Raw genomic sequence first — 21,246 nt, forward strand, 5'->3', positions numbered from 1 at the left:
AGGTCAGGTTTTCTCAGTCCTTCACCTTTGTTTTTTTTCTTTAACATTTTGTTAGCTATTCTGGGTCTTTTGCCCTTAATATAAACTTTGGAATCAGTTTGTTGACATTTCACAGTATAATTTGTGGGATTATGATTCAGATTTCATTTAATCTATAGATGAAGTTGGGAAGAATTGACATCTTGATAATATTTGAGTCTTCCCATCCATGGGCATGAACTGTCTCTCCATTTATTTAGTTCTTTTATTTTGGGGGGGGGAGTGTTACACTTGAAATTTAGTTTATTAATTTTTTATTAATAGATTTTATTTTTTATAGCAGTTTCAGGTTCACAGCAGAATTGAGCAGAAAATACAGAGAGTTTGCACATAGCCCTCCCCACCCACAAATATATACTCCTCTACCCTCAGTATCCCTCATCAATGTGGCATATTTGATAAAATCGATGAACCAACATGGGCACATTACTATCAACCAAAGTCCGTAGTTTACATTAGGGTTCACTCTTTTTTTTTTGTTTTAAACTTTTTTTTATTGAGTTGTAGTCATTTTACAATGTTGTGTAAAATTCCAATGTAGAGCACAATTTTTCAGTTATACTTGAACATACATATATTCATTGTCACATTTTTTTTCCACTGTGAGCTACCACAAGATCTTGTATATATTTCCCTGTGCTATACAGTGTAATCTTGTTTATCTATTCTGCATATGCCTATCAGTATTTACAAATTTTGAACTCCCAGTCTGTCCTTTCCCACCCCCCTCCACCTTAGGGTTCACTCTTGATGTTGTATATTCTATGGGTTTTGACAAATGCATAATGACATGTAGTCACCACTGTAGAATCATACAGAATAATTTCATTGCCCTAAAAATCCCTTGTGTGCCATCTATTCTTTCCCTCCTCCCTCTCCCAAACCCCTGGAAATCATTATCTTTTTATTGTTTCTGTAGCTTTCCCTTTTCCAGAATGTCATTTGGTTGGAATCATATAGTCTGTAACCTTTTCAGACTGGCTTCTTTCATTTAGTAATATGTCTTTTAAGTTTCTTCTAGATCTTTCATGGTTTGATAGCTCATTTCTCTTTTTTTTTTTTACTGCACATGTATTTTTTAATTTACATATATGTACTGTTCATTGTTTCTAAGAATGTTTAGAGCTTTAGCTTTTAAACTTACATAGTTATCAAAGGAATAAAGCCAACCACAAAATAAGAATTAATTAAAAAAGATACATACACCCTGCTGTTAACAGCGACATTATTTACAGTTGCCAAGATACGGAAGCATCCTAAGTGCACATCAATAGTTGAATAGATAAAGATGCAGTATATACGTATTATATAATGGAATACAACTCACCTATAAGAAAGAAGGATATTTTGCCATTTGCGGCCCTTCATTCACTTTTTTTTTTTTTCACTTCAAAAACCAGAATTTTATAACTGGCACAAACATTTCTATTGCATCAAAAACAACAAAATACCTAGAAATACTCCGAAAACCGAAATGACACAAAGAAATGGAAAGATTTCTTTGCTCTTGGATTGAAAGAATCAACACTATCAAAATGGCCACACTACCCAAAGCAATCCACAGATCCAGTGCAACCCATGTCAAAATACTCATGACATTCCTCAAAGAACTAGAACAAGCAATTCCAAAATTTATAAGGAACCACAAAAGACCCCAAACAGCCAAAGCAATATTTTGTAGGTCTGTCTTTCTTTCTTCTTTTTGTTCTCTTTCCTTATGGTTTGATGACTAGAGAAGTTCCTTTAACATTTGTTGTAAAGCTGGTTTGGTGCTGAAATCTTTTAGCTTTTGTTTATCTGTGAAGCTTTTGATTTCTCCCTCAAATGTGAACAGAAGCTTTGCTGGATAGAGTATTCTTGGTTGTAAATTTTCCCCTTTCATCACTTTAAATATATCTTGCCATTCCCTTCTGGCCTGTAGATTTTCTGCTGAAAAATCAGCTGATAACCTTGTCAGTTCCCTTGTATGTTATTTATTGCATTTCTCTTGCTAATTTTAATATTTTCTCCTTATCCTTAATTTTTGTCCGTTTCATAACTATGTGTTCCTCTTTGGGTTGACCCTGTGTGGTACTCTCTGTGCTTTAGTTTATTAATTTTAAGTTGGGACCTCAATTAGCTAATCTATACTTTTTTCCCCCCAAATCTATTCCTTTTTTTTTTTTCAGGTGATAAATAAGGTCCATCTTAAGGCAAATCATGTTGTAAAGAGAGATATTAATGAACATTTAAGAATCAAGATTGTCTATGATAAAAGTATTGAAGAGTAAGTACACCATTATTTTGTCATCTTTTTAAATTAAGAATCAAACTATTGAAGATAGTTTCATCTGTTACCTAGAGTTCCATAGATGGAACTAGGTGCTAATGCACCCTCAAAATGGAATTAAGCTAAATATGCTTTTTAGTTTGGAAAGATGAATGCCATAGGATATGGTTTGACTCTACACATCATGAATAATTTAAACAGAACCAGTGTATATCTACTTGGATTTGGTCAGTAACAGACCTAGAAGGCACTTCCACAATAAGTACTTGGAGGAAAATAAGAGGAAGTACTAATGTATATAATAATGAGAATATTTATGAAGTTATTAACCAGAGAGATGATGTAGCCTAATTTTTAGTTTAGTGTAAGGGGAGTCCAGAAAGCAGGTAAATAATGAATCTGTAGTAGTTTTTGAACAGGTACTAGGAGTAATTGATGTCTTTCTCTATCTTTAATTTTCCGAAGAAATGAAGCAGTATGTTATCATGCCTGGCGTTGTGTTTTGGCACAGAATAAACTCTTAAATGCTCATTGAGGTAAACTGAGATTTGAGGGGACTGGTACTGCATGTTTCCACAAAGCATTCCTTGGGGCTCCTGCCAGATGTATTCTGAACAAATGAGACTGTACTCTGCCCTTAGCATGGCAATTTTTATGTTTTATGTCATTATATTTTCAGGTTGCTCCCTGAGAAAAGATACCTTGTAAAGGTATGTAATAAGTACTCATGGCTTGAATTGAATACTTAAAATGGGTGGATTTTGTTGTATGTAAATTTTACTTCAGTAGTGAGGAATATATACATGACTATTTTGTGAATGACTGAATAAAAGATGTTAGTAGTGAATATATTTATACTTTTCACCAATATATTTATCAAGTTATAAAATGAGAAGGCTAACTTAATATCAAATGTGAACTTGTATCTAACTAGTATCTGTATTCCAGAATTATAAGGCCTTTTCCTTCTTTCCCCTTAGTCATGAATATCCTATGCTTGCTTGTTATAAATATAATTCATCTTTTGGCAGTAATTCTGACTGGTTTTTTTCCACTTTTATTTAGAACAAACTTTTCCCACAAGCTGTTTATTATTTAGAGAAGACTTTTCAGGTCCGTAGACCTGCGGGCACTATATTACTTAGCAGGTATGTCACATTACACACAGGTCATTTTCTTCCATTGTTTAGGACTTTGTCCTCCCCATTCTGTCAGTTGGCAAGTTATGTAATTTATACTAGAATAGTCTATTATGCTGGCTCTTAGAGACCAAACTGCAAGGTATCTAAAAAGAATAAAAGAGAATCTGCTGTATGATCATTCTTTCCCTGATTTTCCATTATGAGGTGACCCAATGGATCTTTTCCTCAGATATGGTTATCCCCTGTTCCCCACATCTCCTTCCTCCCTCCTTTATGTGTATAGTATTGGCTTTTGAAGTATCTGAGTGTTTGAAAACCCGGATCAGGAGGACTTCCCATGGAACCAAAATTCTTTCTTTGTCTACTTTTCTAACTAAAATAGTAACCATTATTAATGAACAAAATCTAGCAGCCGCTAGTTTTTTACAGTGTTTTAGCTGCTGTTAACTAATCTTTTTTTTCTAATTAAATTGATGTGCAAATGACCTGAAGACAATGTGCAACAAACCAATACCAATACCTACGAAAGGAAAATGATCACCATAGATGCTGTACTGAGAAATGTGCAGAGCATACAAAATGTGGCCCAGTTATAGTGCCTGAGGAGCACCTCCAGGTAATTCACCCTACTCTTAGCAATGTTTTTATTCTTTAGAATAAACTTAGTACAAATTTTGAATCTCTGCTTGTCACCAAGAAGCTTTTACAGACAAGTTCAAAAGCTTAATTCTTCTACCAAAATTAATCAAGTTAGGTATGCTGATTTTATTTTTTCATTGGTTTTCAAATGAATTTAATGATTTTTTTTCTCCTTTTTTTCCCTTTTTTCAATTTACCTCTGGGGCTGCTGAATCATTTCAGCTTAAACTTTATCTTTGCCCACCAGAGCATCTTTTAGTAGGTATATACCTCAGTATTTTTGGGGAGGTGGTTAATTAGGCTTACCTATTTATTTGTTTTTAATGGAGTTACCAGGGAAGGAACCCATGACCTCGTGCATGCTAAGCATGCATCCTAAACTCTGAGCTATATCCTCGCCCCATACCTTAGTATTTTTAAAGGGCAATTTAACATTATCTCTTAAAATTAAAAAAACTTGTATGCTTCAACCCAACCTAGAAATATATTCTATAAAAATACTTGTGTGTAATATATATTCACAGATATTCTTTGCAAAACTATAAATATGCCTATATTAATATTAGTTAAATTATGATATAATTTATTGAGAATACAAATTTCTTGAGAGTGTAAAGGGTTTTAGGGATATGTTTAAAAACTAAAACAATTTGTTAATTACATATTTATCTCTTTTCCTAAGACATTTAGAGACATTTCTTAGGCATCTAAAACACTTTGTTTTGCTTTTTTCTAAAGTTATTTTTTGTTTGTTTTTAATTCTCTTGGCTTTTCCAAATTCTGCTTTCTACTTATCTTCTTCAGGGTCCTGATTTTTTTTTTTTTAAACAAATGAGTGATCCTGGGAAAGAATGCTTTAAAATCATAGCTTTTCATAACATCAGCTAGTAATATATTAAAGTAATTAAATTTTAAAATTATATATACATGTGTTAGAGAAGCAAGAGTAAACATTGTAATGAAATGAGGATTTCTGTTTTTTCTCTCTCTACAAACATCACTAATATCTAAGAAAACCCCACCATTTACTGATTTTTCTATTTATAATTTGGAGATTATGATTGTTTAGGAGCTTTGATAGAAGAAGTTCTCTAAAAAGCAGATCTTAAAAGAATAATTTGCTTAGGAAAGTAGAAACAAGAGTAGTATTACAAGACGAATTTAACTTTTTACCTTATATACTTTTGTATTATCTGAATTTCTAATAAGATAAATGAATTACTTTATAATAGAAATAGATTTCCATTAGATAAAAAGTTGTTATTGATTAATTTTGAAATAACTATAGATTCACAGGAAGTTGCAAAAAAAATGTGTACAAGGAGGTCCCTTATAATCTTCACCTAGTTTGAGGGTTTAAAAAAACCTTTTATATTTCTGTCTTTTTTGCATCCTGATTGGATGCCCTTTATAAATAGCAATTTTTTATTTTAATTAAGATTATACATTTATGATTATTATATATAAAGTAGCAATTTTAGTAAAATAAAATTAGAGATAGGAATTGAGTACAGAGAAGTATGCGATTTGATAAAAGTTGTGGGATAATAAATAAAAATTAAATCATACATATTTAGAGTCTGGATTCACTATAAATTAAAAGTCCCTATAGCTAATTTTATCTCTGTTCTGATTTTCTGTTGTCCCCCATGGGCTTAGCAATGCAGAGTCTGCTGTGGGGGTAAGTGGCCCTGTGGAGCAGTGGGTGTACCAGACCAGGAGGGCGTCCCGGACGCAGACTTTGTTCTTTATGTTGGTGCCCTGGCTACTGAGAGGTGCAGCCATGAAAACATCATCTCTTATGCAGCCTATTGTCAGCAGGAAGCAAAAATGGACAGGTAAACTTTCCCCTGAGACTTATTCCCCAATATCTAATATAGGAACTCTTAAACAAACCATATTATAAGTGTTTAGAGTACAGGAAGTTTGCATTTGCCAGATTGCGTCTCGTAATAAAAAAAACAGCATACTGCCTGGCTGGGGCTGCGATGGGGGATTCAGGTTATAGGACTGTTATGCATGTGGTAATGTAAATACCAATGCCAAAGAAAAAGTCTACTGTCAATAGCGTTCTCTTCGGAAAGTAGTAAATACCTCTCTAAGAAAACAATTTGAACTTTAATATTAGCTCTTCTGTGCTAAACTGTAAGATGTTAAAAATAACTGTTCATCTAATTGTCATATAACTTGATATGTCCTTAGCCCAATTATCTCTTAAAAATGTAGAGTCTTTTTTATTTATAAAATATTTTAAAAAATTTTTCTTTGTGAAGCAGCCTTGAAATGAAGTTATTATACATATGGAAGACTGTCACACACCAGACAAAGCAATGAAAGGCAGTGGAAGTTGCCATGTCTCAGAATACTTTGTATGTGACATTCTCAAATCTAGGAGAGTTAATGTGACCAGTTCATGTGTATGTAAGGACCACTGCTGAGTTCCTGAACATTCACCTATCTGTCAAAGACTAGATGACTTTAAAGAGATGTTTCATTTCTATTGATATGTAATTAATTTAAGGGAAAAATAAAAGAAATTGTTAGTTGAACCAAGTAGACAATAAAAAGGCAACACTGATATATACTTCAGAATTAAACTGTCAAAACTGAAGGTGGTAAGGAGGTCAAAATCAGCATCGTGGATTGTGAAAGCAGTCTGTTAGCATGATACTGTGTAATTGTTGATCCGTGAAATCAACTCAAAAATCTTTAGCTCTGAATGTTGAAAATGTTTTGAGTCAAATATTGAGTGTATTACTGAAGAAGAAAGTGCTATAATGCTTTTGCAAATATATATGTACTACTGTTTAGTAAAAAGAATATATGTATTTAATAGTGTTCTTTTTCCCCTGAGACACTGTCATTATGGTGTAATTAATGATGTCTCCATATCAAGGAAATGTATTTGAAGTGCTAACTGAATCATAAGTTACTTGATAAAATGAGATGCTTTTTAAAGTAGATGACTTTGAGAAATATACCTTCATAATAGCAGTGCTGCAAAATCATGGGTCTTTATCTTAAGTTGACCTAAACCATATGGATTGTACACACACAGTTTCATTTTTAATATACTCTTGAGTGTTGAAAGAATATTGCAAAACAGTATATATAATATTTCATATCTGTTTTTAAAAAAATCTGTGTATTTGAATGTGCTAAAGAAAAAGTCAGAAATAACCACCTATCCCAATTTTCTCAGGAGTTAACCTTGTTTTAGCCCTAAAAGTCCCATAATCCTGGGAAACCCCACAGCCCTGGGCAAACAGGGATGGCTGGTCACCCTAAATATAAAGCATCCCATTTGTTGATAGCAGTTACCTGTGTAGGTGAATTTAGTGGCAGTAAATTGTAAAATAGGGAGTTTTTCCTTTTTTCTTAGTACATTTCTATAGTTTGGATATATATATACGCTTTACAATGAGCTTTTATTACTTTTTTAAAATAAAAAACATGTTAAAGTGAACCTTATGTATTAAGAACAGAATGACTTCCCTCGGGAGTTGCGGGGAGGGATATAAAATCCCATGGTGGTTCTAGAGGTAGGTCTAGATTAGTTCATCTCTGTTCAGCATCTAATAATACTGAAAGTACTTAGAGTATCTAATTGTCTTCTGGGGAAAGAATCCAGCACAGGAGTTGTCACACAGATGAGGATCCCATAGCCCAGAGGTGTGTTTCAGTTTCATTGCACTGCTAGTATGTTTCTTTAAAGCACTTAAGCATTTCATTTACATTCCATATGAATGACTAGCTTAAAGAATAAATGTTCCTTGTATCAATGAATTTGAAGCTACCCATATATGTCTTCTCATAACTGAGGAAGATTTTGGTTTCTTCTGAGGAGAAATTGATGTTAGAAGAAAGAGTAGTATCTTCAGTTGTTCTTTTTGACTCTTTCTGATAGTGATGAAACTCTATCAAAACTGCTGAGGAAACTGCTATATTGCATTAATTCATTCCATAAATGTTTGAGTGCCTAAATATGTTGCCAGCAGACTAGGTGAACAAAATAGACATATGTACCTGCCTCGTGGAACTTAACAAATTACAGAGGAAGACAAGATATCAATTAAATACAGTTACAAATAGACCTGTGACTTCAAAATATGATAAATACTTTGTAGAAAAAAAACAGGGTGCTACAACATAAAAGAGAACAAAAGGGAGAAACATAATTTAGATTAATCAGGCAAAGAATGCCTCTGTGAAAAAGTGAAACTTTAAGTATAACCTGAAAATTCTTAGGCTTTAGCCAGATAAAGAGCTGGAGAAAAGAGCTTGTGTTAGGAAAAAGCTGTGGATACTGGTGCTGTTAGAAGCCGCTTCAGCAGAAACTGTTTGAGAGATGCATTGAAGGGAGAAGCAGATAGGACTGTTTTATTCTAAATGCTGTAGGAAGTCCTTGATGGGGTTTAAGCCTGACAGTGACATTTATATTTTAGAGGTCACCATGGCAATATTTTGGTGATTTTGGCAATATTTCATACTTTTCTAAGTATAAGTCTGTTGTTTTGAAGTATGAAGAAAGTGCACTGTATTTTTTTACCTAAATAAGGCAAATGTTACTCTGTAGGCCATCACCATTTGGGGAGGTTTGTGGTGTTTCTGGGGTAAATGTTAAGGTAGTGCTGGGAGAAAAGACCTTGGGGTTACTTACCATTGCTGTTTGTCACAGCTTTTGAAAGACATGTAATTGCATGGTGAAACTGACTGAATTACTCGGGTCCTAATCAGCTCTTGGACTCTCAGGCTCTAGGCTCAGAAAGCGATGTAGAATTCTTTAGATTCTAGAAGGTGTAAAGGAAGATGATAAGAAGATAAAAATCTCCATGTGATTGAAGGCATTGTTGGTGTGGGAGAAAGGGAATAGTGAAATGGAGATAAGAAGATTCAGCCACTTGCAGCAACGTGAATGGTTTGCGTATTGCGCTGTTGTATATCTAGTTTCCCTTTCTACCTGCTTGCCTGTCCCTGTGCCTGTACATATAGTGAAATGCTGAAGTCAGATGAATTTTGCAGGTAAAATAGTGTTAGAATTAGTTTTTCAGTTTGTCCCCTTTTTGGTATGTGTTTTACATATTTTACAGATTCACACTGAAGTGTAATTAACTGACTCTGCCCTTTTTTGTGGGAACAGGTGTTGGTTAGCTATGCCATAGGAAAACACAGGTACATGTCTTGAAAGTAGAAGATAGTGAAAGTTAGATGTTATGTTAGAAAATGACATTTGATATTTAGCAAAAATGTTTCTGAACTTTATCAGTTGTTGATAGAAAAGTATAGGTTAATAAATATAATACTTATTATCTTGGAATATAATAAAAAATTCAATGTCTGTTTTAACAGGCCAATAGCAGGATATGCTAACCTGTGTCCAAATATGATCTCTACCCAGCCTCAGGAGTTTATTGGAATGCTGTCCACAGTGAAACATGAGATTATTCATGCCCTGGTAAATTTTGCTGTTAACTACTATTCTTTCCTTCATGCCTTGATTTTCTGATTATATGCTTATTTTGATGTATATATTAAAATTTAAGATTTTGTGGATTCTCATTGTTAATTTCCTCACTATACTGTTACATAAAAGAATGTACTTACCTATAAGAGTACATAATAATTCAGATATGATGGGGCATCTGGTTGACATAATACTCTCACTTGTTTAAAAAAATGTTTTACTCTGCTTGTAATTTTTTATAACTTTGAGATTGTTTCAAATTAAAATTATTTTTAAATGGCTTAAAAAAAAGATTATATGGATTGTTAGAACATTTTCAGTAAAACCTAGTTAATTAGGCCTCTTCCAATAGATAATTTTTAATGATTAGGATAGCAGCTATCCTATCAGAATAGCAGTTGAATTTTATTACCTAAAGTAATTAAACATGTAAATTCATTGGGCAAATAGGAGTTTTGAAAATTTGATTAAGCTTCTTAAGAAAGAAAAAACTTAGTAATTAAAAAGAATTCACTTTCATCTGAAATAATAACTGGTATGCTAATTATAGATCTTTCTTACCTCTTACAGAGATCTCATTTCTAAAAGTCCTCTTGATCTATTTAGGCTTTCTAAATTTTTAGTTATTTATACAAACTGATTCAGAACTTCTCCTTGCTTTTCCCCAGTTGGTCTAAAATAATGAACTATTACGATATGTCTGGGAAATTAAATGAAATTACCTAAGACCTAGGAAATGTTCTCCTGATGTCATTATGTATTTAGATGGGAGTAAAATGCAGTGATTAAGAGACAGAATGGATCACACAGATCTAGGTGTGAATCTCCTTACCTCTACCTCTCAAAATCTTTGGGATCTTTTACAAATTATAACCTTTATAAGCCTCTGTTTCATCTATAAAATGAAGATAGTGGTACATACTACAATAGTTTTTTTTTCTTGAAGAGTAAATAAAACAAAATGTATAAATAGCTTAGCACCATGCTATATATAGTAAAGTATAATAAAATTAGTCGCTATTATTAGTCTTACTTAGTGAGCTGTCGTGTATGACCTTGAAATGCAAGCCTCAGATCAGCAAATACCTTGAATAATTCAGTGAAACTCTAGTATAACCAGATAGCACTTATGTCCTTTAGGTAAGGAGATTCTAAAATGAGTCATCTGTTTTTATTTTATTAAAAAAAAGTAAGTTGAACCTGCTAATTGTGATGAAACACAAGCATCATTCTAAGTAACACTGTAAGCTTTAAAAACTATAATTAATGTTAAGAGAACCAGAAAAAAACAGCAGGTTTTAAGTCTACTACATAAGTGAACATGAATGCAGAGGTCCCAGACATGAGGTTAATTAGGTTATGAACAGGGAGATCACAAAAGAAAAGGTGCAATTGGCCAAGAAATGTATAAGAACATATTCAGTCTGACTTTAGCAGTCAGAGAATCACAAATTAAAGCAAAACACCATTGAATATAAAAGCAGGTATGAGAGTTACTATGCACATTGACTTCAAGGTAGTGTTTACCTCTGGGAAGAGATGGAGGAGAAAGAGTTTAGATAATAGGACTTCATAGATATTTATTCTGCTGTTTTTTTTTTTTAATGTCTGAAGAAAATATGGCAAAACTAATATCTTAAATCCTCTTAGGATGCATAAGTTTCTATTAGATTTTAAAACTTTTTTGTATATTTGAATTATTTTACAAATTGTTAAAACCTAAGAAACTTTAAATATTAATTCAAGTCTCAAAGACCATCCTGGAAGATGGCAAGAATTAAAAGTTTAACAAATGCAGATATTCCCTATAAAGTTATATATGCTCATAGCTGTCAAATACAATCATTCATGGTACTTTAAATACTAGATATGTCCTCTGAAATGTGAGTGCTTAGAAAAATTTTCAAGTTGATAGGGTGGAAAAAATGTGTGTTTAGCATATTATGAAGGATGAGGCACATCATACTATTTTAAGCTTTATACAACCTCAGTGCCTTGTATCTTAAAAACTCTTTAGATTTTCTTAGATGATGCCATCAAATGGGCTTTGCATCTTCAGAGATTAAAAAAGAAGAAATGTAGGAATAAAAGAATAATCTGGATTCCATTAATCATTTTGGCAAGCCTTGACTGAGGCCACAGTTAAGTAAGCAAACAAACTTGCCAAAGAAATTGATCATTTAAGTGGTCATTTGTGATTGTTAGTTATTTGGATATAAACTATAGTATATTCTCAATGTATAAAACATATTTAAATAGTTACAAAAGTGCTTTGTTTTGGTTATCAGTTATAAGAAAGAAAGCAAGAAAAGAAATAACACTAATGAAATTGGAGATGTCAAATGTCAATAATTTTTTTTTTTTGCCTCATTTTCCCATTTTATTTGGGAGTTGAGGGATAGAGAATGGGACTTTGAATGCCTTTATGTGAAGTTTCTATTATCTCATTAAAATTGAAGACTTCATAAAATACTATTTATTGTGCTTTTAATCTCTAAAAATACTTTTTAAAAATGGGATTATAAACCTATAAATTCACATTGTAAAAAAACTTTTAGAAATACGATGATTTATACATTATCCTACCAACCAAAAGAACCATGGCTAATCTTTTGATACATGTTTGCAGTCTTTCTTCCAAAGTGTACACCCACCCACACACACATTTCCATTTCCAGTCTTATTTTTTTCCCCCTTAGGTATAAATGTATATTAAGTATGGACTTTGGGTTCAAAGACTTTGAATTGTTGTGAGTGCTCTTATGAGCTCAGCCCCCTACTCTAAACTATATTGTTAATTGTTCTAAATAGTACCATTCCCTGGTTGCATTTGTAGAGATTATTAGTAAGTTTATGTAAAAAGGATCAACTGTGATAAACACACCCTTAAACAAATAAATGCATTGTCTATACCACTACCAAAGAATGTCTTTTTTACTATTACTTTTGGTTTCCTCACTTACTTACCTCAAGTAATTGGAATTTAAAATTCATAATAGGGACACTTAATTTTTATCCAGTTTCAGTATGTGGCAAATTCCTGTAGAAGTATTGGTGTGGTGTTTTTATGTTATATCAGTGTTCTCTTTTGATAGTGGCATGTTATATTGTCTATAATCAAATCTAATATTTTTCACTGTAAGACATTTTGAACTTTTTTCTTACAGGGTTTCTCTGCTGGGCTATTTGCGTTCTACCATGATAAAGATGGAAATCCTCTAACGTCAAGATTTGCAGATGGTCTTCCACCTTTTAATTATAGGTATTTGTTACTTTTGTTCTTGTTCTTCTCATAGCAGGGTGCTAAGACTAGAATCTAAGAATCATAGCATGTTCAGTGCCATACGTAACAGTGGTTTAACGACTAGCCTGGGAAAATTGTATATCCTACATGACAGGATGTAAGAGGTCATTTAGCTTCACCTTTTCATTTTACAGATGAAGTAATTGAGATGGAGAAAGCTTAAGTGACTCGTCCAAAGAGCCAGGACTCTTCTTGCCAGGCAGGGCTCTTTTCCACCACTCTGTAACTTGTATTACTTCATAGGATAGTCAGGCCATGGGAAAATGTGGGTTGGTTTTATTTTGGTTTATTAATAATTATTGCCTGTATAATTTACATGTTAACTGATAAACATTTACATGTTAACTGATATTTAGCACAGCATATTATCAGTGATCTAGAAGCTAAGGACCTAAAAGAAATAATACTGAGAAATGCTAAAAAGAAGAAATTATCAAGAATTTTATATAGAATATCCGTCACAGAACTATAACCATTTGCATGCATTTATGTAAAAAATAAATCTCTAAATTAAGAGCACACGCCTACAAGAAGACATGTACACAAATGTTCATGACACTTTTGTTATTGACCAAAAAATGGAAACCACCAAAATGTCCATCAATAGAAGAATGGGTAAATAAACTGTGATATGTGCCTATAATTGAAAACTACAAGGCCCTAAAAAAGAACACAATGCTACATGTAGTAGCATTTATGAATATCACAGTTATATAATATTGAGCAAAATACATCAGTTAGTCCAGTTGTATGGAGTTTAAAAATAGTCAACGATAAAAGATTAGTAGTTTTACCTGAAGTGGCAGGCTATCAAATGCCGAACAAGTTGAATAGATTGAGAAGTGGCATAAGGAAGCCTGGGAGTGCTGACGCTGTTCCATATCTTTACCAGGTAGTGGCATATGGATGCAGAATAAAAAATTAATTAATTCTTATATGTAGAATTTGTTCATTTTATGTATATTTTACTTTAAATACAAAGATATCTATTTAGGTAGCTAGAATTAAATAAGTATTAAAACATAATGTAAAAACATAAAAAGATAATGCTGTATTCACCATAATATTTTTTAGAGTACATGTGAAGAAACAAAATTCTAATGTAGAAATAGATGTTTTACTTCCTAGATTGTTTGTGTTCATTTGGTGGTATGGGAGAAGTCTGGTCTATCCTAAGAATTGTGGTCTTTATGGGAAACACATCATCTACGTAGTGATGTGGGTAAGGAGGAGATACTTACACACCAGGACCATTGTTAAGCTCGTAATTTGCAGTGCATTCTTACATTCAGGGTATTCCTCAAAAGCAGGAAATCTTACAGTATAAATGGAGATAATGGAGTAATAAACTTCAGGTGTTATAAAGAGTTGAATTTGGCCCTAACCTATTTATTTGGAGAAACCTTTAATCTTGAAATGTAAATGAAATGAAATCCTCAATGAAGAGGATACTGGAGTTATTAATAAGGTAAAAAACTGTTTATTTTCTTGCTGGCTTTTTTCACTATTTATGTTTAAACATTGCCTTGCCACAGAAAAAGAAAAGGAATTAAGAATAATGTCTTTAAGGTATGAGTGGATGAACAGATGTATGATACAACAAATATAACAAAATGTTAATTGTAGAGTCTAAGTAATGGTTGTTGGGTAGGCAGATATTCACCATACAGTCCTTGAATTGTTTAAAATAATGGTGAGAAAAAAAATAGCCTCTTCATATTCTGTTTTGTTAAGAATGAGAGATTCATAGGGTCAGTGGTAGAAGTAGTCTAGGAAAAAGATACCGGTTATAGGAAGAAATTTAAATGATGTTCATTATAATTTTCTGTAACAAAAAATATGGCACTTTTGCAGTAGTGCTTTTATTTGTGTAAGATAGATTCCCCCAAAAGAGATTGTTGGTTTTCTCCCATTTAGTTTTTTATTTCATTTATCATGTTTTTGCCATACAGAAAAGTTTTTAAATTTTATATTATTAAATTCATATACTTTTCCATTATGGGTTAAGAAAGTTTGTTCTGCTCTCCAAAGATTATAGAAATATTCTTTTAAATTTTTTCTAGTAAATTACTATTTGAATTTTTTATATTCATAGCTTTAATCCACTTAGGATTTATTTTTGCTTCATGTATTTTGGGGTTCTTTTATCAAGTACATACATGTTCGTAACTGTTATGTCTTCTTGGTGGATTGACCCTTTCATCATTATAAAATGTCCCTCCTGTCTCTAGTAAAAATTTTTGTCTTAAAATGCATTTTGTCTGATATTAGTGTAACTGTTCCAGCTCTCTTAGTACTCTGCATGGTGTATCTTTTTAACATCCGTTCAGCCTATTTGTATCCTTGAGTCTGAAGTATGTCTCTTGTAGCCATATAGTCGGATTTTTTTTTTTTTTAGTACATTCTGCCAGTCAACCCTGTTCTGCTCCCTTTGGCTGCCAGGCTGCTGATTTTCAACATGGTTGTGGGCTGTTGATTTTCAGGGCTGCACAGAGCTGGAGAGAGGACATGGGAAAACTCCACAAAGCTTCCTGGTCTTACTGAGATTTATGTATCTTTCTTAAATAAGTGTTTCCTAGATTGCTGCAAGTCTTTGGTTAATTTCCAGAGTTCTAAAAAAAAGTTGATTTGGCCAATTTTGCTACTTTTCTCATTGCTTTCATGAAGTAGAAAATTTTCAGAGGTCCTTATTTTGTCACTTTTGCTGATATTTGTCTGAAATTTATTTCTGTATGTGAGCTGAAACTTTTTTTTCCTAAATGGATAAACTGATTTTATAGCACAGTTATTAAGTAAATTATAGTTTCCCACTAAATTAAAAATTCCATTTTTTTTGTTTATTACAGTTTCTTATATTCAGTGCTTGGGTATGTCCCTGGGCATGCTTTTATTTTATCGAGTAAATTTGTTAAGAGGAAGTAATTCATTGTCATCTTAGCCAAATATTAGCTATTTGAACTTGAGTAAGTTACTTCATCTCTCTAAGCTTCTGTCTCTTTATCTGCAAAATAGTGATGATAATAAAGTTGTTGAAAAGATTAAATTAGAAAATACTATCAAGAACTTTGCATGCTCTTATGTTCAGTAAACTCAGATAGTTAAATTTCATATTGATACTCATAAACACACTTACATTTAAAGTAGAGGTGAATGTGTAAAAACTGACATTTTATTCTTTAATTGCAGTCTTGGATTATATCAGTGGAGTGATAAAGTAGTTCGAAAAGTAGAGAGATCATGGGATGTTCGAGATAATAAGAGAGTTCCTCACACTGTGTATCTTCTAGTAACACCTCGTGTTGTCGTGAGTATTACAGAGCTTCCTGTCTCAGGAGCCGTCTGTTCTTTTCATTCATTATGGTCTACTAATCATTATTGTTTAAGAACTAATGATTACATTTGAAAGCTTATAGTAGGAAAGATAATATTAAGGCAGTACAGTAAAGCTACAGGCCATGAAAAATTTGAGGAAATAGAAATTTGGCAGTGACTCTTATAGCTCCATTCTACCAACTACTTTAGGTTGTGACACTAGTGGTGTGTTGTGATACCTCTTAGGATCACCGGTACTATTTGCATAATTGCTGGTCATTTCAGCTGAAATCTGTTTTAGTCAGAGTTCTCCAGAGAAACAGAACCAACAGGATGTGTTGAGAGAGATTTATTTTAAGGTTGGTTCACGTAGTTGGGGAGGTTTGGAGAGTCCAGAATCTGGTGAGGTAGGCTAGCAAGCTGAAGACTCAGGGAAGAGTTGCAGTTTAAGTCTGAAGGCAGTCAGCTAGTAGGACTCCTTCTTGCTCAGGGGTGAGTCTGTCTTTGATCTGTAAAGGTCTTCAACTGATTAGATGAAGCCCATTTATATTATAGAAAGTGATCTGCTTTACTTAAAGTCCATTAATGTAAATGTTAATTTCACCCAAAAAGACCTTCACAGAAACATTCATAATAATGTTTGACCAAATATCTGGGCACTGTGGCCCAGCCAAGTTGACACATAAAATTAATCATCATACCCTCTTATTTAATGACAGAAACCTATTCTCCCTTCTCTATTCCTTGGTTACACACAGCTCTCTCTGACTTCTAAACTTTTGCACTGCTCTTGGGATATTTCCTATTCTTGGAAATCTCTAACTGAAGGACAGACAGAACCAAATGAGCAAAAGTGTTTTCTTTTAAACAACTTATTTTCCCCACAAAGCCTATATCCATAATAAGAGCGGTCACACCTACATTAAAAGCATTGTTGACACAAAAGTTACAAATGTAATCATACTACCCTATTACTTTTTTGAAATATATATGACTTAAAGTCAAAATCTTCACCAGACGAAAAAATATTGAAAGAAATAGTAATTTGGTAGGTCTTTTTTCCTCTTTGTTTTTATTGTCTTGTGGTTTGATGACTATGGAGTTACATTGGTTTGCAGTTACTATGAGGTTTTGGTTTAGAAGTCTGTATATACATAATTAAGTTGCTGATCTCTTAATTTCAAATGCATTTTCGATACCCTGCATTGTACCCTTCTCCCTTCATGACTACTTTTCTTGTTTCTAGTTGTGGCCTTTTCTTTTTTTACCTAGAGAAGTTCCTTTAACATTTCTTGTAAAGCTGGTTTGGTGGTGCTGAATTCTTTTAGCTTTTGTTTATCTGTGAAGCTTTTGATTTCTCTGTCAAATCTGAATGAGAGCCTTGCTGGGTAGAGTATTCTTGGTTGTAAGTTTTTTCCTTTCATCACTTTAAATATATCATGCTATTCCCTTCTGGCCTGTAGAGTTTCTCCTGAAAAATCAGCTGATAACCTTACGGGAGTTCCTTTTTGTGTTAATTTGTTGCTTTTCTCTTGCTGGTTTTGATATTTTGTCCTTATCTTTAATTTTTGTCAATTTGATTACCATGCCTTGGTGTGTTCCTGTTTGGGGTTAATCCTGTATGGAATCTGTACTTCCTGGACTTGGGTGACTGTTTCCTTCCCCACGTTAGGGATGTTTTCAGTTATTATCTCTTCAAATGTTTTCTCAGGTCATTTCTTTCTCTTCTCTTTCTGGGACCCCTATAATGTGAATATTAGAGCGCTTCATGTTGTCCCAGAATTCTCTTAAACTACCCTCATTTCTTTTCATTCTTTTTTCTTTTTTCTGTTCTGAAGTAGTGATTTCCACTAATCTGTCTTGTAGCTCACTGATTCATTCTTCTGCCTCATTTAGTCTATTCCTGATTCCTTCTATTGTGTTATTTCAGTAATTGTACTCTTCAACTCTGAGTATTCTTTATATTTTCTAACTCTTTGCTAAAAGCTTCGCTCTGTGCATCCATTCTCCTCCCGAGTTCTCTGAACCTCTTCACAATTGTAACTCAAAGCTCTTTCTTGGATAGATTTCCTATCTCCTCATTGCTTATTTCTTCTTCTGGATTTTATCTTGTGCCTTTGCCTGGAATATAGTCTCCTGCCACCTCATATTGTGTAAATTTCTGTTGGTATTTTTATGTAGGTTAGTTACATTTCTTGACCTTGGAGAGGTGGTCCTCTGTGGGAGACGTCCTATGTATCCCAGCAGTACACTCGTCTCGTCACCCAAGGGCCAGCATCCAGCTCTTCCCAGGGTAGTCTGGCTTGTGTTTGCAGATTCCTTCCACAAACTTTGAGATTATTGTTTTCTTATTTCTGGTATCTGCCCCCTGGTTGATGAGGCTGGACAGGAGGCTTGTGCAGGTTTCCTGGCAGTAGGAGTTGGTGCCTGCCTACTGTTGGGTAAAGCTTGGTCCTGGACCTCTGGTGGGTAGGGCTGTGTCTAGAGATTTTTGTAGCTCAGGGGGTCTGCTGATGATTGGGGCTGCATTCCCACCCAGTATGTTATTTGCCTGAGGCTTCCCAGCACTTAAGCCTACAGGCTGTTGGGTGGGGCTAGGTCTTGGTGCTAATGACACAAGCAAGGTGTCAGCCTCCAAGAAAGCTCATGTAGATGAACACTCCTGCAGTGTCTGCCACCAGCTTTTATGTCTCCAGGATGACCCACAGCTGTCCTCTACCTCCCCAGGAGACCTTCAAAATCAGCAGGCAGGTCTGACCCAAGTTCCTATGAAATCACTTGCCTCTGCCCTTGGACCTGGCACATGTGAGATTTTGTGTGCACTTTCCAAGAGAGTGAAGTCTCTGTTTTCCCCTAGTCTAGTGGGGCTCCTGGAGTTAAGCCCTGCTAGCCTTCAAAACCATATGTTCTGGGGTCTCCTCCTCCCAATGCCAGAACCTTGGGTTGGGGAACCTGATGTGGGGCTTAGAATTCTCACTCCTACTAGAGGGCCTCTGCAACTTAATTATTTTTCAGCTTGTGGGTTGCCCACCCCAGAGGTATGGGTCCCAATAATATCACAAGCACACTCCTCATACCATCCTGCTGAGGTTCCCTGTTTATGTTTCCAGTTGACGAAGATCTTTTTTGCTAGGTTCCAGTCTTATTTTTTGTTGATTGTTTAGCAGTCAGTCGTGGTTTTGTTGTAGTCATTATTGGGGGTAAGCTTGTGGTCCTACTGCTCCGCCATCTTGATCAGAAATCCTTGAAAAATAGTAATTTAATAGCAATAGTACTTTAATAGTAATGTAGTATCAAAATATTTTAATTATATGAAAAATTATATTAAATGTATTTTATTATACTTTATTATATCCAGTGTGATAAATAGTTTGCCATTATTTTATTGTACTTTTGTAGGGTTTATTTATTTATTTATTTTCCTGATTCTTAGGATGAAGCACGAAAACATTTTAACTGTCCAATTTTGGAGGGAATGGAACTTGAAAACCAAGGTGGTATGGGCACTGAGCTCAACCATTGGGAAAAACGGTTATTAGAGGTTAGTTTATTTTAAAATTTTACTCTGCATTTTTTCTTTAATAAAAGTAATTCTTACTCAAATGTATGATAGGTTATCAAGTGAAAAATTAAAAAGTTCATTTTCCCCTTTAGCTCTCCAGATGCACTTTCCAGATGTAATCACTATTTAATTTTTTTAATATCCTTTTGGAAATGTTAGGTAAATAGATAGACAGACTGACAGACACACTAACACATGGTTTTTTTTTTTTAATAGGTTCATACATTTATGCAACTTTTTTCACTCATATATCTTAGACGTATTTCCAAGGCAGTTTAGGTGCTTCTGCTGTAATACAATGTATGCTGTCCTAAAAAACCCCTTTTTTCCAAATCGAACACTAAAGATAACAAGGCTTGTGGAAAACACAAATACCAGATTATTAACAAAGGCACTAAATCATAATAAAAGTAGTAGCTTATTTTTAAAATATACATGTTTTCAATAAATAAACTCCTAGATTTAGTGTTTCTTTAACAGCAAAAAGCAATGGTAGATAGATAAATCATCAATTATATATAGTTTTTAGAGCTTAAAGCTTAAAGAATTATAAATCTGAATAATGAGGACAAGAGTAAAATGTACAAAGGTTAGAGAATCATGCAACAAACACTTCTAAGACAGCCTCTGGCCATGCTGAGTCAATTGGAAGAACACAGTGACTGGGCACAATGCCCAGCACAGCCTTCCTCTGTTGCTGCTTTTGGCTGTCTTAGTGTACGTTGTATTTAGCTACTATTACTCCACTGCACAAAACATTAAAATCCAGGGAGAAATCATTATGAACCAACATGACTCCATATTACACTGATGCTATTCCTTTACCAGTCTCACATGAGCTCATTCACATTACAGAAATATATGCTTCAGTAGAATAGATTGTATACTTGGATCTATTTATTTTTTAACAGCTATGTAGTATTATATTATATGAATGTAACATAGTCGCATGTGAATGAATGACTATACTTTAAATTTTTTATTCTAAAAATGTGATGAGCGATTTATTTGTATCTGCAGTGCCTTACAGGAGTGGCATTCCAGTGGGTGTTCTTAGGTTCAACTAAACCATCAGTCAAGCTCATAAGACCTAAACAGGTCACACTGAAAATACATTAGAAGGGTACAAGAAAGTACAGCATGCCAGCATTGCAGAGTCAGGCATTTCTCTTGTGCTCTACACAGTAGTCTGGGGGCTATCATCTGGGCCTCTCTCCCTCCCCCTCCAGCTCAAATACCATAAGCACAAGAATAGTCTTAAGTATCAGAGGGGTGTAAGAACCAGCCAGGCTTAGAAGTACTGTGTCCCAAATAAGAACCAACATTCTTTTTAACAGCTTCATAGACATAACTTCCAGATGCCTGTAAGAGACATACCCATAAGAGTCACTGCAAACAGAGAAGTCCCACACTGTTTGCCAATAGGTGTTCATGTTCATTTATAGTAATCCCAAGTCCAGAGGCATAGCAGGTGGTCTTCTTGCCTTGCATCCTGTTGCCTGGTAACACAGTTGA

The 21,246-nt window shown here is 33.9% G+C and overlaps 1 protein-coding gene across 1 annotated transcript in view; it reads left to right on the plus strand.

Moving 5' to 3' along the window:
* The window catches only part of LMLN (leishmanolysin like peptidase), a 58,735-nt gene that overhangs the window by 8,218 nt on the left and 29,271 nt on the right, over nt 1-21,246 (plus strand). Inside the window, exons 2-10 of the mRNA XM_031454501.2 lie at nt 2,208-2,305; nt 2,988-3,018; nt 3,374-3,456; nt 3,943-4,066; nt 5,749-5,927; nt 9,439-9,544; nt 12,721-12,815; nt 16,044-16,161; nt 19,603-19,710. Of these exons, the coding sequence (XP_031310361.1) occupies nt 2,208-2,305; nt 2,988-3,018; nt 3,374-3,456; nt 3,943-4,066; nt 5,749-5,927; nt 9,439-9,544; nt 12,721-12,815; nt 16,044-16,161; nt 19,603-19,710 (942 nt within the window). The remainder of the gene's footprint in view (nt 1-2,207; nt 2,306-2,987; nt 3,019-3,373; nt 3,457-3,942; nt 4,067-5,748; nt 5,928-9,438; nt 9,545-12,720; nt 12,816-16,043; nt 16,162-19,602; nt 19,711-21,246) is intronic.

This window comes from Camelus dromedarius, chromosome 2 (assembly GCF_036321535.1).
Source record: "Camelus dromedarius isolate mCamDro1 chromosome 2, mCamDro1.pat, whole genome shotgun sequence".
Taxonomy (NCBI): domain Eukaryota; kingdom Metazoa; phylum Chordata; class Mammalia; order Artiodactyla; family Camelidae; genus Camelus; species Camelus dromedarius.